This window comes from Rhinolophus ferrumequinum, chromosome 9, assembly GCF_004115265.2.
Source record: "Rhinolophus ferrumequinum isolate MPI-CBG mRhiFer1 chromosome 9, mRhiFer1_v1.p, whole genome shotgun sequence".
Classification (NCBI taxonomy): Eukaryota; Metazoa; Chordata; class Mammalia; order Chiroptera; family Rhinolophidae; genus Rhinolophus; species Rhinolophus ferrumequinum.
In genome coordinates this window covers 45357528-45373983 of record NC_046292.1, presented here as the reverse complement: position 1 = coordinate 45373983, position 16456 = coordinate 45357528, and the positions used below count along the sequence as shown (strand labels likewise).

At 37.9% G+C, this 16456-nt stretch overlaps 1 protein-coding gene across 4 annotated transcripts in view; it reads right to left on the bottom strand.

Moving 5' to 3' along the window:
* PATJ (PATJ crumbs cell polarity complex component) overlaps positions 1-16456 on the bottom strand; it is a 296757-nt gene that overhangs the window by 36417 nt on the left and 243884 nt on the right. For all 4 annotated transcript variants that reach the window (XM_033115510.1, XM_033115513.1, XM_033115512.1 and 1 more), the window contains one exon: positions 4299-4382. In XM_033115510.1, the coding sequence (XP_032971401.1) occupies positions 4299-4382 (84 nt within the window). The remainder of the gene's footprint in view (positions 1-4298; positions 4383-16456) is intronic.

Below are 16456 nucleotides of genomic sequence, written 5' to 3'. Positions count from 1 at the left end.
AGCGTCCAAGACCCCCTGAAGTTTCCTCATTTGAATCTGGATCTTAGTGAGCCCAGATAGGACCGCACACAAGACAGCAAACTGTATTGGAAACAGCACTGAGTAAAACCCTGGCCCTACTTCTGGCAAGTCATGTGAATTTGGGCAAGTCATGCAACCTCTGTGAGCCTCTAGTTCCTTGTTTGTTAAATGGAGATCATAGTCAACTTATTAATTTTTTACTTAACAAATACTTATGTAGTGCTGGTGCACTAGCACTTTATGAATATTTACTCATTTAATCCTTATACTAATTCTCGGAAACAGATATTATTACCATTTTACTTATGAGGAAACTGAGGCATGGAGAGGTTAAGTGACTTGATCAAGGTTGCACAGCGAGCAGGTGGAGGAGCCAAGATTTGAACCAGACTATCTTTCCAGACTACCTTTTTAGTCCCTATACCACGCTGCCTCACAATTTCCTCTTAGAATGGGTTATTGGAGCCCCTGCCACAGAGAAAGCCAAGTACTGATAGTGGTTAGTGAATTTGACACAGGAAGAAATTGAGGGGCAGACGAGTGCAGGACTCAGAAGAAGGGAGTCACAGGTCATTCCCTCAAGGTCACAGCTAAGGAAAGACTCAAACAAAGGGAAGGATGGGTCCAGGCCATGGTCAGGTAGATGGCAGAATGGAAGAGTTTCCTAATGATGCTGGTTCCACCTGTGTTCACGGGCAGGTAGATGGCAGAATGGAAGCGTTCCCTAACGTGCGTGTCCTAGGCAGGTCAAGCCTATCTCTGGACTTCCAGTCCTTCATTTATACAGTGAGGGGCTGGTCTAAAGTTTTTCTAATTCTAACATTCCAAAAACTAAGGACTCATGTCATAAAGCATGGTGACACAGAAAAGAGAAAAGAGGAATGAACCCTTCTTGGAGAAGGTGACTTTTGAGCTGTTACTCAAAGCTGACTCTGTTGAGTTAAGAAAATGTTTAGAAGCCTAATTTTTAAGCTTTTTCTTTCCTGGTATATCTTGGTGGGTTTGTGTACTCAATTAACTGTATCCAGAATAACAATGGTTTCGGATATAGATGGACTTTGGTTTGAGTGCTGATTCTAACTTACTATGTGAAACCTTATGTAAATTACTCAGGCTAAGCTTCAATTGTATCATCTATGAATTGGACATAATAATGATAATAATATTGACTTAGTGTCAGGAGGGTTAAATGAAACCTACCCTGGAATGCATTCGGCACAGGGCTTGGCACACAATTAAGCTTGAGGTAAGTTCAAAGTTGATATTCTATAAGGAATCGAAATAATTGCAATCAGAGCTGTTTTCTCTCAGCACCAGCATTCACTGTGACTTTAGGTCCGTGAATGCATTCTCACTGTTGGTGAGGTGAAACCACAGAACAAAGGGGAAAACAACGTCTCTAGAAAATGTGGTCTGAGCTGATTATTTTCTTGTATTCCAATAGATGGCACACAAGACCACTTCTGTTACTCAGTGGGAAAAAAGTTACCTCCATGGATTGAAGTGGATTGAAGGTGAATTCTAGAAGCCTCTGAAATACCTTTTTAAAGGCCCTAACAATTATACTTTTAATCAAAAGCATTGTCATTAAGCTCTAATATTACAAAGGCAATTTGTACTAAATTCTAGCATCAAGATGCCTGCTCAAATCAAAGCCATCTGCTGTCAATTCAAAGTTTTCATTTCCTCCTCTGCTTCATTTCCTCCTCCTCTGAGTCAGCTATTACCAAGAGATACCACTAAATGCACAATACTCATAAGAAAAATATCGCTGTATGGCTAGAATATTGTGGAGTGATGTATTACCTTAAGCAGTACATGCATTATTTAGAACATTGATTGGAGAGGGGTAAGGGTGAAAAACCAGGGCTCCTTATTTGAGAAGAAGGGCTACAGGAAGTCACAGTTGTCACTGGGAGTGTATCAGGTCCCTTGGGTAGGACAGACAAGTGGAAAGGTGAGTGAACCACTGCTTTAGAAGGAAAGAATAACCAAAGTAGGGCAGCAGTTCCTCATTATTTTATTCCACAGGGAAAACCAGGCATCCGCTTTCTACCCTTCCTTCTCCCCCACATAAAAATAGAGGGAATAATGGGAGTAGAGGTAGGGTAAGAGGAGGAACTGACCCTAAAAGGAGAACCAGAAAGAAGACAGTCTATACTAATGACAGAATCATAAATCTTACCGTGTTAAAACATTATTTGACTATATATTTGTAAATAAAATCTGGCTGGTCCTAAGTTGAACATGAGGATAGTATTACAGCCATGGAAGACCAGCTTGCACAAGGCAGAGGGCCCTTATGAACAGAAAGGCCACTGTTGGGAAATGAACTGATGTAGAGTTGCCTTGTTTCATGTTCTCAAAATATACCACACCAAAGCTGTCATGTCTTCTTCTCAAGACCACCTGCAGGCCACGGGCTGATGATGCATTGGCATGCATCTGTACTTAGCAAACACAATTAGAACCAGTTGAAGTGTGGGGTCTAAAGCTGCTTAGAAAAGAAACATGTTGCTTGACCAAACGAAGAGCTATGTTCCTTAACTAAACACACGTTATGCGCTTATGGACTAGATCCTGTCTGGGGGAAGAGAAGAGCCTGTCCTGCTCATCTTTAAGGAGAAGCGGAGACTATCCATCCATGTTGGGTAATATAATTCGGCTTAAGATGCCAGGAGATGGTTTATTTGACCTTTCAAATAAGACCTCTTTCCACTTAAAACAAATTTGCTTTCTTCATGTTAACCTGTCCTGAGTGTTCCCTTGTACCTGAGTATACTTTATGGAAGACAGCAGTTTCAGCTGAGGGTCTACCCAACACAAATAGGTATAGTTAAACTTTTTTATTGAGGTATAACTGTTATAAAAGAAACAGATTTAAAGTGTATAATTTATACTCTTAATTTATGTGGCTTTACACCTGTGCAACCATTGTCACAATCAAGATAATGCACATATTTAGTTTCAAGTAACAATTACAGAATAATTTGTTGGCTTACAAATCATCTAAGTATCAAGGCATGCATGCATCTGTACTCTTTTGAATATTCAATTTATTCATTTTATACAGCCAATTGTGATACGACCTGTTAATTAGAAAAGCTAGGGAGAAAAAAAAAATACCCTAAAACTCCTGACCATTAATAAATGTTGTATGTTAAAGCAGTCAAGCCAATTCCCAAAGAGGCCTTACTTATTTTTCTAACCTCATACACTTGTACCTTAATGAATGTACTGGGAATATGTCCTAAATCCAATGATAAAGCACAGTAAAAGCTTGCAGAGAAATCCTATAACTTGCCCTGAATTTAATTTGCAGTCAGCCTGGCCTCTCTTTTAACTCCTTCTTCCCTATATTTTCTGCCCTTAATTATATCTCTGGTTTCATCTTGGGAGGCAGACTCGAACCACCAAAGGGAAAAATAAAATACGATGATGTCATTCATAATGTGCTATATTAAAGTTGCAAAGCAAAAATGCACATGCCCACCATAAAATGTTAACTATTCAATTAAATTCATCCAATGAAAGAAATAAATGTTGCCTAAAGGTTTCACACCATTGAAAAAGCTCTTTAGTTCCACCTACCAGAACGCCTGGCATTGACTTTCTATTCATCCGTTCCCCTTTTCAGACACTGCCTGCCTTGGCACTTTTTAAAAGGCTTTAACGCCTTTGCTAAATGAGAGTCCATTTGAAAGAGGCAAGTTAAGCATTTCAATTTTTAATAAGTATCATACACCACCTAAAGGGAAAAGATTCTACATTTTCATCAACTAGAAAACAAAAGTGGCAAGGCATGGATTTCCATCTGACTTAAAGATTTATTAGGAATAAGAAAATAACACTTAAAAGCTGCAGTAACGTCTTTAAGATATCAGGTGTGCATGTTTATGTGTATGTGCTTTTAGGAGAGAATTTTAGTAAGGTATTATGGAGAGGCAAAAAAAAACAAAAAAAAAAAACCAAACCTAAATGTAATACTATACAGTCTCATTTGACATTAAGATTATAAAACCATAAGTTGTACTTTTCCCTTTAATTAAAAAAAGTTTTAGATTGATAGGTTTAGATTGATAATCTGTCATGATTCTAATGAGTTATTCAATGTACATTAAGAACAGAAAAAACATAAGGTACATGTTTTCTTAAATGGGAAATAAGTGAGGAAATAGTTAAGTTGAATATAGTGAATAGATAAATCGACTTTGTGGATTAAGGTCAGGAAAGGAACCATTATTTACTGGTATAAAATAAAATTCATAATTATATACCTCTAATATCTGGTCACCAGCCCAAAGTCTTCCATCTCTGGCTGCTGCTCCTTCCTCATAGACTTCATGTATAACTATAGCATCCTAGAAAAAACAAATTCTTATTAATTTTCAAGAACCACAAATGCTTCCTTAAGCAAACCACCAAACCAGAGTCAGCAGCCCATAATTCGTTATTTGCTAATAATGTGATATTTTATTTGACCTAAAAATAAACAAAATACACAGTTATGGCATATTCAGAAGTATAATAAATTTTTCCTATGTTTATGATTTCATTCCTTTAGGCCTGGCTTTGCCTAATATTTCAAGCGAAACTTCCCTCATATGTTTTACTGTTAACCCTGTACATTGCTGCTGTGTATGAACTTGAGGTGAACTATGTGTCATTCTTATTTATATTTTATGGTATATTTTGAAACATGGTTTCAGGTATTTATTGGTATTCAAGGATTTGGCATAGATGTGTGGCCTGATAACGGGGTTTGTCAGGCCTCATTACTTGGGCAATGAAAGAAAAGAACTTAGTGGAATGAAGTGGTTCTGGAGGCCAGAGCATGGAGTAGGGGAGAGAGCATTCACGGACATAAGAGTAAGATAAGACAGCAGTGGATTTGAATCCTGACTCTGTCATTGTGTAATTTTGGGCAAATCAACTCCTGAACTCAGCATTCTGAGCCTTAAAATCAGGACACTATCTTAGGTAGGTAAACTTTTGTTGAGGAAAGTGTTTTACGGTTCATGAATTAAAAAATAATGTGTATCTCTTCAAATTAATAATCTTCACTTTATCATAAAAATAATATGGACCAATGTAAAGGACTCAAGCAATACCGTGGGGCATAGAAACCAGAGAGAGACTGTCTCCCACACCAGGCCCTCAGCAACACTCCCCAGAGACAACTACCATCAACAGTTTCATCAGGATCCCTCCAGACAATTTACATCTATACAACCAAATATTTATACATTTTAGAGAGACCATTTAAAAAATATTCGTGTTTGTTTTTGTTCACACAATTTCCCCCCCGCATGTTGAGCAAACAGTTAAGCTTTGAAATTTTTTGCCTTGGGGACTTTTGTGGAGCTGACAACTGAAGTAAGCAGCAGTCATTGGTTCTTTCTGTTGTTTATAAAACTGACAGGCACTGAAAAGATAACGTTGAATGGATTATGCTAGGTGTCTTGGGGGGCTGCTGGAAGAAAGAGCTTTTGAGTAGAGGCTAGAAACACAGATCTGTGGGTACCATGAAAAGTGACGAACTGAGTCCTGCCTTGCCCAGTGCCCTCCCATTCTCCGCTCCCCCCCTCCCCAGTAAACAACAGAGGTTTCAAGACCCCACAGGCAATGGTCTGGGGAGGGCTCTATGTATAATGATCCTACCTTGCAAGAAGTCCTGTGTCCCAAGCACTGGGGCCTGGAAGCAGCAGGACTTCTGGTCTTGAAGAGATCATGTAGGCTCGGGTACATATGGGCTTCATGATTACCAGGGTGACCTGGTGGCAAGGACCACAGGGGCCTACGAATGTCTGGGATCTTCGTGAAGAGAACAGAACTCTGAGAGTTCATGAGCCACCAAAATGACTACGGCTGAATTATGCCTTAGTCCAGAAGTATGGAGCCTCAGAATTAGAATTAAATTAACATTAAGTAAACAAAGAAATGATTTCTTGCAAAACTATAACCAGACCAAAAAAAAATCCAAACCAAATTTATTTCCTTAAAAAAAAAAAGAGAGCCCTACACAAATTCTGGAGTAGAGAAGCAACAAAAGGAAAGGAGAGGTCTATAACCATATGACCCATCTGGATTCCAAATATTTTTACAATATTCAATATTTTTCATTTTATCACCACACAGCTCTGAAAACATTCTTTATTATAGCAATTAGAGAGGCAGCCCCCAAGAGCCAGGAAAGGTTCCTTGATCCAGACAATTTACATTGCAGATTCTGTACCAGCAATAGATTTAGACCATTCTTTGTTGTAACTGACTTAGGAAACTTCCAGACCCAGGGAGTATTTCCACTGCCCAGAGTTTGTTCCTCTGAACTGTTTCAGGGGAATGATTTTGAGGAAACTCGCTGGGTCAGTGGCTTCAGGTGATCCCAACAACCCTGCCAAGACGATACCAAGGGACATTTTTATGAAGCTTGTAGGAGAAACTAATGCAAGCTCCTGGGAATACCCTGTGAGATACCAGTTTTCAAAGTTTGGTGGTCAAACACTCCATCCTCACTGGCTGGGGAGAATCAGACTGCACTCAGACTACACATGGTTTTTTACAGAGCTTCATTTTCAGCATAAACTCCTTTGATCTTGGAACATTACAAAAGTCAAATGGGAAACTTCTCTCTTCATTCATACTCACAAGGAAGGAAAAGACCTCATAAAGTTTTTATTTCATAAAAGTAGCCTGAATTCTTAGGTATTTTCTGGGTGCTCAATGAACTAGATACATAAAATAAATATACTGTTAATAGTCTCAAATAAATGCCGAACTCACTGCCAATGATCTGGTTTTGGTCCGTGAGTCTTTCTGTATGAAAAACTCACCATTTATTTCTTTCGTTTTGCTTGAGTACTGCTCTGATTTCTCTTCAAGTTATCAGGGAAAATACAAGAAAACATGAGACACTCTAGCTGATCAATAGCACTTCTTATCACAAGTGCCATGTGCAAAAAGTGTTCTATGAAACTGGCTCTGGGCAGTTGCATTAACCGGAGGTGAGAGAGGTGAGAGGTGGGGACCAACAGTTAAATGAGAAATGTGGGCTGGTCAGTGGAAAAGAAAAATGGATTTGATTTATTCTTCAAAAGCTATATAGTTCATTAAGTAGGACAGAATAGTAAAGAAGATAACTAGATCGGGCTGTATTAAGCATCTATTGACAAGGCTATGTTAAAATTTTACTTCTTGCTTTGGAAAAATTGTGATTAGATGAAATAATGGGTCATGAATGAAAGACTGACTTTTATTATTTTAAATAAAAATTTAGACATTCCTTCACCTTGGAAAACTTCAGTGACTCTGTCTAACAATACCAACGACTTCTTTTAAAACTCATCAATCTATTTCAGAAGCAGGCACGTGAATCTCTTGCCTGGGAGTGGGTTGCTGTCTTCAGCTGAGGAGAGGCTGTAGAGACAAATGATTATGAGCTAAGTCTCTGGAGTCAGACTTCTACGCCCAAATCCTGGCCCTGCTACTTCTCTGGCCACAGGCCTTGGAAAGACTGCTAACCTCTCCAGGCCTTAGTGTCCTCATTTTATATGGTTTTAACAATATTATTTACACAAGAGGCTTTATGTACAGTTCCAGCACATAGTCCGGAAGCAGTAACATCTCATTTATTTAATATCTATGTGCCAAAGATGCTATACACTGTCCATTTGTGCCATTTAATCCACATAACAACTAAGCAAGTTCATTATTATTAGTCTCATCTACACCTGGGGAAGCAGAGGCTGAGAAGAGTTCAGATTTGACTAGCTCTTTGCAGCTTCTAAGTAGGAGAGATTAAATTCCAACCCAGGATTGTTTAATACCAAAGCCTGTGTCCCTACCACTATAACAAGCTTCTCATCTGTTTAGAATATTTTATTTTGCACTTGTGCAAAAGCGAACTTAGGATTTTCCATATGGCATCAATTCTGTTGAAATATTGTCTCCTCAACTCCATAGCAAAAACCTTGAGGGCATGAGCTGATCAGTTTATAGAGAGTGAACAAAAAGACGACTTGTGGAAGTGAAAATGGAAGGCTCTGGCTTAATGAGGTGGGGTGATGATCTATGGATCTCACTTGATGGTGTTGGTACATGATTAGGGGTTCACACTACACAAAGCCTGATGGGTAGGCCCTCTCCCCACCCCAACACAGAGTCTCTCTTAATTCCATTTGTCATTCTTCTCTCTTTCCTTGCTTTTAGCTTTTCAGTCTTGTTTCTGTGCACCCATATTATTCATTGGATCATTTTTTTTTCCTACAGGGGGGTGATAAAACATTACAGTAGATAAAAGTGATAAATTGATATTGAAAATAAAAAGCTGTTCAGTCCAAAACAGGTTTCTCTTAATTAATGTCATAGACTTGAGAAGCATTTATAGATGACCAACTATAACCAAAACTAATTTCCTCTTAGTAGTTGCGTGATTTTCACCAGAACAATAGAAATTTAAGTAAGAAAGTCTGTTCATTTGCTGCCTGAGGCAAGACTGACAATTTCCCTCTGGATACTCTAAATTGCTCATTTGACTTGCCAATTCTAGAGCAAGAGAAGAATTTAATCAATGAGTTTGAGAATCTCTCAAATGTTGGGTTTTCCCTAATTAGAAGGGTAAGGTAGGATTTTAAGTCCTCTGCTTTAAAATTTCTCCATCACCAGTCATTTCAGTCTATGTCTGAAATATGTTTAACTGAGAAAAATTCCTTTATTTCACAATTAGGGATACCATTACAAAAACAGACACCCTGGAAGAATTAGCTGGCTAGCAAATTCATCATATTGTTTAAGGGACCACTGTCGTTATGTCTCCATTCCTACGAGAATAAGTATTTATTTTTAAATATAGATAATACACACACAGTACTAGACTCAAAATAGCACTGAAAAGTGTCTCTGAGCCACCCAGTATTCCTAACTAGAAACAAACAGTATTAAGTTTCTTGTGTATATTTAGAGAGATATTCTATATATCTACGTTTAGAAAGTACTAAGGGAACCAAATGCTTGAAGGTCACGACTTTCTTATCTGGTACCTTTTTTGTTTGAGCCAGCCAAGTGATCCCTCTTCTAGGAAACCTTCTCTGAGTCCCGGTAAAGATGATCAACCTTTCCTTTGGGTCACTGTTACATCTCCTAGTATTATTGAAGTTATCACAGTATTACAATAGCTTGCTGTGGATCTAGGTCTTATACCACCTCCCACCCTCGGTGGAACCATTCCAGACAGAGGCTACTTCCAACTCCTCTCTGTATCCTGGTGCTGAGCCCAGAATTTGGGTGGAGATAGAAGAAGGCATCAAAATGACCCAGAAAGAGGAGGGTTAGTATGTCATAATCTTAACCTAACCCAACCAAGCTTCTGATGGTAATCTGCAACCTAAATACCCATCACACATGGATATTAAATCCAGCTGAATTTCCAGAGGATTTACTTTAGCTCAGAGAGCAATTTAAAGGAGCCAAGTATGAGGGATTTAATTATCACTGAGCCCCACAAAAATCACAGACTTCTCCAGGGGGATTTAAACTCTGAATTGCTGGAGAAAAATTTCACAATACCCAGTAATGTATCCTTAGGCAGAGTCAAAGTCATCAGACGCTTCAGTCCATCAATCACCATTTTCTTTACTGTTCAAGCTGCCAACAAGTAGATAAAATAACTCATAAACACACCAATCATTCAGCAAAAGGCAATTTTATTGTTGTCACAATAGGCCCATAACCTTTAAAGAAGCCATGTGTTAGAAAAATTAACGAAGGGTCTCCTGTGGACTGAAGGATATCAATGAGCACTCTGTGTGGCTGAACTATTTCCAGAGAATGAGATTTCATAGTTTACATTTCTAGATATTCAGTGGATTGTTTTAACAAGGATAAAACTGTGATAAAGAATTATATGATAGATATTATTGTAAAGGAAAGTATACACACACACACACACACACACACACACACACACATATAGCTTAATTTTACTACTTGTAGGCCTGTTTTACTTAATTTGGATTACTCTCAAATTAAACCCAATCTTTGCCATATTCATAAAAGTCCACACTCCAACTCCCCATAAAATAATCCTAACAGACACTTTAACCACAGAAACGTTTCACAATTAAATTTCATATTTAGGTGAAAAACATATTTACCCATGATCCAAAAAGAGTATTATATCTAAATTTTCTGGTTTACAGGAAAAATCCCTCCTAACAAGAAAGACACGAGGACCAAAATAAGTATTAAAATATTGTCTATAAAATGGGTATTTTTTTTCCCCTCTGGAAGAAACCATGGTTCACATCTGCAGCCTTAGCAGAATAATGCTACTTTTAACCATCGTTTAATGGTGTTCCCCTCTATGGCCATCACCGCTCAGAAACCACACAGACACATCTTCTACACAGTAGATAACTTTCTCAGCAGGAAGGCCACGCTAATGAGTGATGATTCTGTGGCATAATAAAACGCACAGTCCAGGGCTATGCAAACCCAAACTATATTCAACTCTGAAAAACACATGTAGGTGTATCAAGTTACTGATTTGTGATGTCTATTGCAGTTAGAATTTTTTTAAAAGGTGTTGGGTTAAAACTCTTACAGTGTATCTCACATTGAGCAAAGTTGATAGGCTCCAAAGTGTATTTATATAAAGGGATGAGTGTCTTAGAACATGATCGATTCTTTTCTGTCCCAAATCCTTTGTGATCAAATGCTTTAGAAACCAAGTTTCCCCATCATATTTCAATTAGAATGTGATTTGAAAAAACAAACAAACAAAAAAAGGTAGTGAAGTAGTATGGAAGAAGGACCCAGGCGTGGAGAGTTAGAGGAGTTACATTTTCTGACAGCTCTGTAGGTAGCCAATTTTGTAAGTGGTTCTACCTGAACCATTCAATTTATGACTCAGTATTATCAGTAAAGCAGAGTTGAACTACTACAGTCATTTCGGCTCTAAAATTTTAGACCACTATGAACCTATATATTAGGTCCAGTGCAGCCCCATTGTGTTATAGTGATGCTTAGGCCCTGTTTAGGAATAAGAACTCCTTCTAAATGGCAGATCAGAAGAATCCCAACTCTCACAGGCTGAGAGAGATAAGACAGATACGGAGATGGGGTCAGACTCTGTATTAGTTATCATTTGTTACAAAAATTAGAGGCTTAAAACAAAAACTACCAATTATTTGTTCATAATTCTGTGGGTTGGCAATTTGGGCTGGGCTCAGGTAAGCAATTCTGCTTTCTGTTCTGTTAGTTGGGCTCTCACATCAGTGTGCAGTCAGGTTGGCTGGGGCCTCAGGTGGCATGGCTGGGCTCCTCTCCCTCCATGGGTTTTCTCTACATAGTGGGTCACTCTCCAGGAGGCCAGTCCAGGCTTGTTTGTAAGGTGGTAGTATTTCAGGGGAACAAAGGCGAAGCTCAAGGCCAAGGCTTGAAACTCACACAACGCCACTTTGGTCAAAGCAAGTCAATGGGCCAGCTCAAATTCAAAGAATCTGGGAAGAGTGGCATAGAATTTATGGTCAACTTTAATCTATTAATACTACAGAGTCTATCAAGTCTGCCAGAGGAATTTTCTAGCCTGTAAACAGTAGGAGGCAGCAACGTATGATGGGAAGAGTCCTAGCTATGGCCACATAAACTTATGTTCAGATTTTAGCTCTGCCACTTAACCATGGCTTTGTGATATTTCTATTAAATTACTTAACCTCTCTGAACAAGTCTTTCTCTGTAGTGTGGAACTAATAAATCCTTGTAGGATTTGAGGATGAAATAAGATTATGTATGTAATGTCAAGAAAGTGTCAGCCAAATAAATGTTGAATAATTGCTAACGAGGGATCCCAACACAAATATATCTAAGGTTTAAGGGGGTATATCTGGTACATAAAGGAATACCTGTATGTCAGAGTGGTCAAAATTCATGACTCTAAGGATGAATGACAACACTCGTGGTCCATATTTTCATTTCTAATTTTCCTGTTGTCATGGTGATCCCAGAATATAATTAATTACTTCTTTTCAAAATTATGCTACAAGGATATTTTAGGTTCTTCTTTCCCAAGTCGTGAACCGTTTGGGGCTAAGTCCAAGGAACCACTTAAATGCTATAAGATCTAAGCCAGACTACAAGAGTCGTGTTCCTACATATTTTGACTTTTCTGTTTTAGTTAAGTACAATCATCATTGTTCGTGGATTCTATATTTGTGAATTTACCCGCTTCCCCAAATTACTGCTGTTAGTGCTTTTGCAGTCATTTGTGGACACGCTGTAGAGTTGTGAAAACTGAGTAGCCAGATTCACTCATTCCCCACTGAGGTGGAACAAGGTGACATTTAGCTTCTTGTTTCAGCTCTCGTACTATAAACAAGCATCCTTTTGTGGTCTTTTTAGTGCCAGATGTTTTGCATTTTGTGCTTTTTGTTTGTGATTTTCCTGTTGAAAATGGCCCCCAAACACAGGGATGAAGTGCTGTCTAGTGTTCCTAAGCACTAGACGGCTGTAATGTGCCTTGTGGAGAAAATACCCGTGTTAGCTAACCTTCGTTCAGTTGTGAGTTATAGTGACTTTAGCCATGAGTTCAATGACAGTGAATCAACAATATATATTCAATACGGTATCTTTAAACAGAAACGCACATAAAACAAGGTCATGTAGTAATTGGCTGTTGAAAATGCTGTGATCAGAGGTTTGGAGGAATCTCTGTATTTCTCCTAGAAGCAGTGGTTCAGTAGTCACCAACTCAGTGTTTGCTGCAATTTTATAGGACATAATTGCTACGAATGCCGAGAACTGACTATACTTCCAACTGGTGGTTTTCACTGGTGATGCTTCATTACAATAAAATCGGGAAGCCTAGTGTGAAAGATGATAAAGGTGGAAATGCAGACAAATGCCATCTATAATGGAGATGGCAGGGCTCATGTCCACAATGGCAATTCTCCGTAGTCCTTGCCACCATGGGGGCAGTGGGTTGACTAACCTAAGAATGGAAAACTTAATGCATTTTTCTTATGCTATGGCTTATGCTGTTATGCTTATACAGTGTTTCCCCCCCCCCCCCCCGAAAATAAGACGTAGCCGGACAATCAGCTCTAATGCATCTTTTGGAGCAAAAATTAATATAAGAGCCAGTCTTATTTTACTATAATAGAAGACCGGGTCTTATATTAATTTTTGCTCCAAAAGACGCATTAGAGCTGATTGTCCGGCTAGGTCTTATTTTTTGGGGGAAACATCGTACTCAATGTGTTTTGTGGATCTATATTTTTTGAACCAATTACAAAGGTAAAATGCAAAGATGATTCAAGACAAGTTGGAAAGTTGCTAATCTTCCCCAACTTCAGACCTAAAACTTATCCCTTCTTTGATACAAAAGGTATTTGGCACTCCCTCATTGATCCATGAGAACCAAAAATTAAAAGGTTACTTAATTTCAATATCTCATAAGAACACGTAGAACCTGAGGCAAAATGTAGTCAATACATACCCTATGTCCTTTATTCTAAGATGATTTTTTCCCCATTTTATTTTAACAATTTTATAATTTGATGAGTCTTATCGTCAAGTGAACATTTACTGTACTGCTTTCCCACCATGGATACAATAAAAGAGTATTGCTTTAGAAGAAATACAATATTTGTCAAATTGATGTAGTTTTGCTTGCCAGCTTCATAAGTTAAATAGATAATTGTTTCTGTTCAGAAAACCTGAAGAAGCTGTAGCTATAAAAGGGAAGCCAGCAAGAGTCAAAGAAACTTAACTATTATACTTGGAATCATAGTTTTTAAAATCTAGATACTTTACTAACTAATAAATTAGGGTTCACTACACAGATTTTCTAAGAATCTCAGAACACAGTCAGGACTTTACTTAATTCCCATAGAACTGCTACAAAAGGAACAAAGAGATAGTCTATATGTCCTAGACTCAGTATGTCCATCTATTCAATATGCATGGGGGTATGAAGATATGCACTTACCAAACTTTCAGAGAAAGAAATGGATCACAATGTTCAGTACCTGTTATTTTTGCAATATTGAAACATTCTCAGGTAATAAACTATAGACATCATAAGTAAGCATTAAATCAGCAATAGATATAGTGGTTCCTTTGACATAAAAGTAAGGATTAAATCATCAGTTGCACAGGAAGTAATAATACCAGTCTGTGTGTGTGTGTGTGTGTGTGTGTGTGCGCGCACGCGTGTGTGTTTTGCTTTAAAGCAATGGACTGTGTAAGCTATCCTAAAACTCACACTCAGGGATTGCAAACTCTTACATACTATTTACAGATAACTAAAATGTGAAATGAAAATCACAGCAATAAAACAGCTAATATAAGAATTGCTATGAATATATAAAAATGTTTCACATTTTAAGACTATGAAAAGCTTTCTCTTCTCAAGCTCAAAAAAACCCTATTTTATATTTATTTTAAATGGAGTTCCCTTGCCAAGTCTCATTTAACAAAAAGTTGATACTCATCAATATGAATATAATTTTTCATACTGAAATATAGATTTATTTTAAGGAAATGGGACAATATTTGCCTTATATTTTATAAGTCCCTATAGTTCCATCTGGTCCTTATTTATCTAAATTTTACTCAGCTTGCATAATATTTTTGCTTACAGTCATATTCTTTAAGATCAGAAATGCCCAAATCTGGAAATTCAGAGGTACTATTCGTTAACATTCTTTCAGTGTGATTCATAGACTTTTTGCAAACTCCACTTTGATTTTAAAATAAAACTAAGGTAATAAGATGTTTTGTGTAAAAATATATGACTTAAGCAATAACGATAAAAGGAGACTGGCTTTGGGGGATTACAAGCCAAAGCAAACCACACTCCTTATGAAATAGACTGTGCAAAGTTCATTTGAAGGGGAAAAGCAAAGTAAAACACTTAATCAAATGTAAAATAGCTTTCCATTCTGCTTACTTTAAAACTATCTAGTGGTTTAAATTGCTGCAGTCCTACATTTAAATGGTCAAAAGCAGTAATAACTAAACAACAGCATGCAACATGGTGAAGGGTTAAATGAGGTTACTTCAGAACCTGACATAAGGTTATAGCTAGAGGACAGACACTCAATTTCTACATAAATGAACTCTGCCCCATAGTATCCAAATGGGGGAGTCCATCTACCTTGATGTTTCCTGCTAATAACGTATCTGACCTACAGAACTTCTGTTTCATAAGAATGAATTACATTGGTATTAAATCAGGTGATGAAAAAACAATACGGGTTTGAAAATTACAGAGAAATGACAAGATTCAGAATCCGACCTTCCCATGCCTTTTTAATATGAAGAATATCTAAATTTTACAATCTATCCTGGGAACCCAATGACCTCATTACAATGGGATGGTACCAAGAACATAAAAACAAAACAAATGCCCTAGACTAATTGTTTTCTTCTTGGAAAGAGACAAGTTTATGTCTAGACCCAGAAGAGCAATAAAAGCTTAGCAAGTAGGGCTTAAATTTTTAAACTCACCTTTCCAAAAGTGATAATAATTACTAGCTTCCACAAAACAACAACAAAAAAACAATAACTAGGCCTTCTTTTCCAGTTTAAAAAAAAACTCAAGACTTTGAAGATTTAAGCAATCTGTGAGATGGGAATACAAAGAAAGAGAGAATGAATTTTCTTATCCGATCATCATTTTGAAAAAGAGAGTTAGTTATAAATGTAAATGTTCCTCCCAAATTAAAAATCAAAGCCTAATAATAACAATATCCTTGCAGAGTGGCTGCCTGTCTTTGTAAAAATATTTCTCGAGATAGGGCACTCACTGTCCCCAGGCAGTTCATTCCACCTTTGGTCAGTTGATGTTTAGAAAGTTCTTCCTTATCATCATGTGAAATGTGTTTTTCAATGAACTGTTCTTATCCTTCATCCACAAGAAGAGAACCTGACGTGTGCAGAAAGCCATAATTGTCCCTTCCAGTCTTCCCTTTTCCGGTCTGTTCAATTCTTCCTCAAATGATGTGGCTTCAACAATGTTCTTTCAACCACATTAGTATGCCCAGAAATGAATGGGATAGTTTAGCTACAGTTAAAACTGATCAGAGAAGCACTCCAGACCGATCTAACAGCATGTGCAAAGCGTTGCTTCAGGTGGGAACAAGATTCATTAAAGGGACTGAGTGAGGTCAGCATGGCTGGAACTCGGAGTGGTGCAATGAGGCTGGATAGAGTCTTATTTTGAAGTGAGCACGGCACTATATGGGGATACCAAAGTTACACGTAAAAGGAAACAGGTCTGTTCTCCAGGAGCTCAGGGTCTGGTGGGTGAGATAGATAACTCCCTTTTACAGAAGAGGTCTGATGACACAGTGGTAGTGCCAGAAAAGGGGCACAGCTAGTGTGGCTTTGGACTCAGTTTGTCTGATTAAACCCCAAGTGGACCAAATGCCAGTAT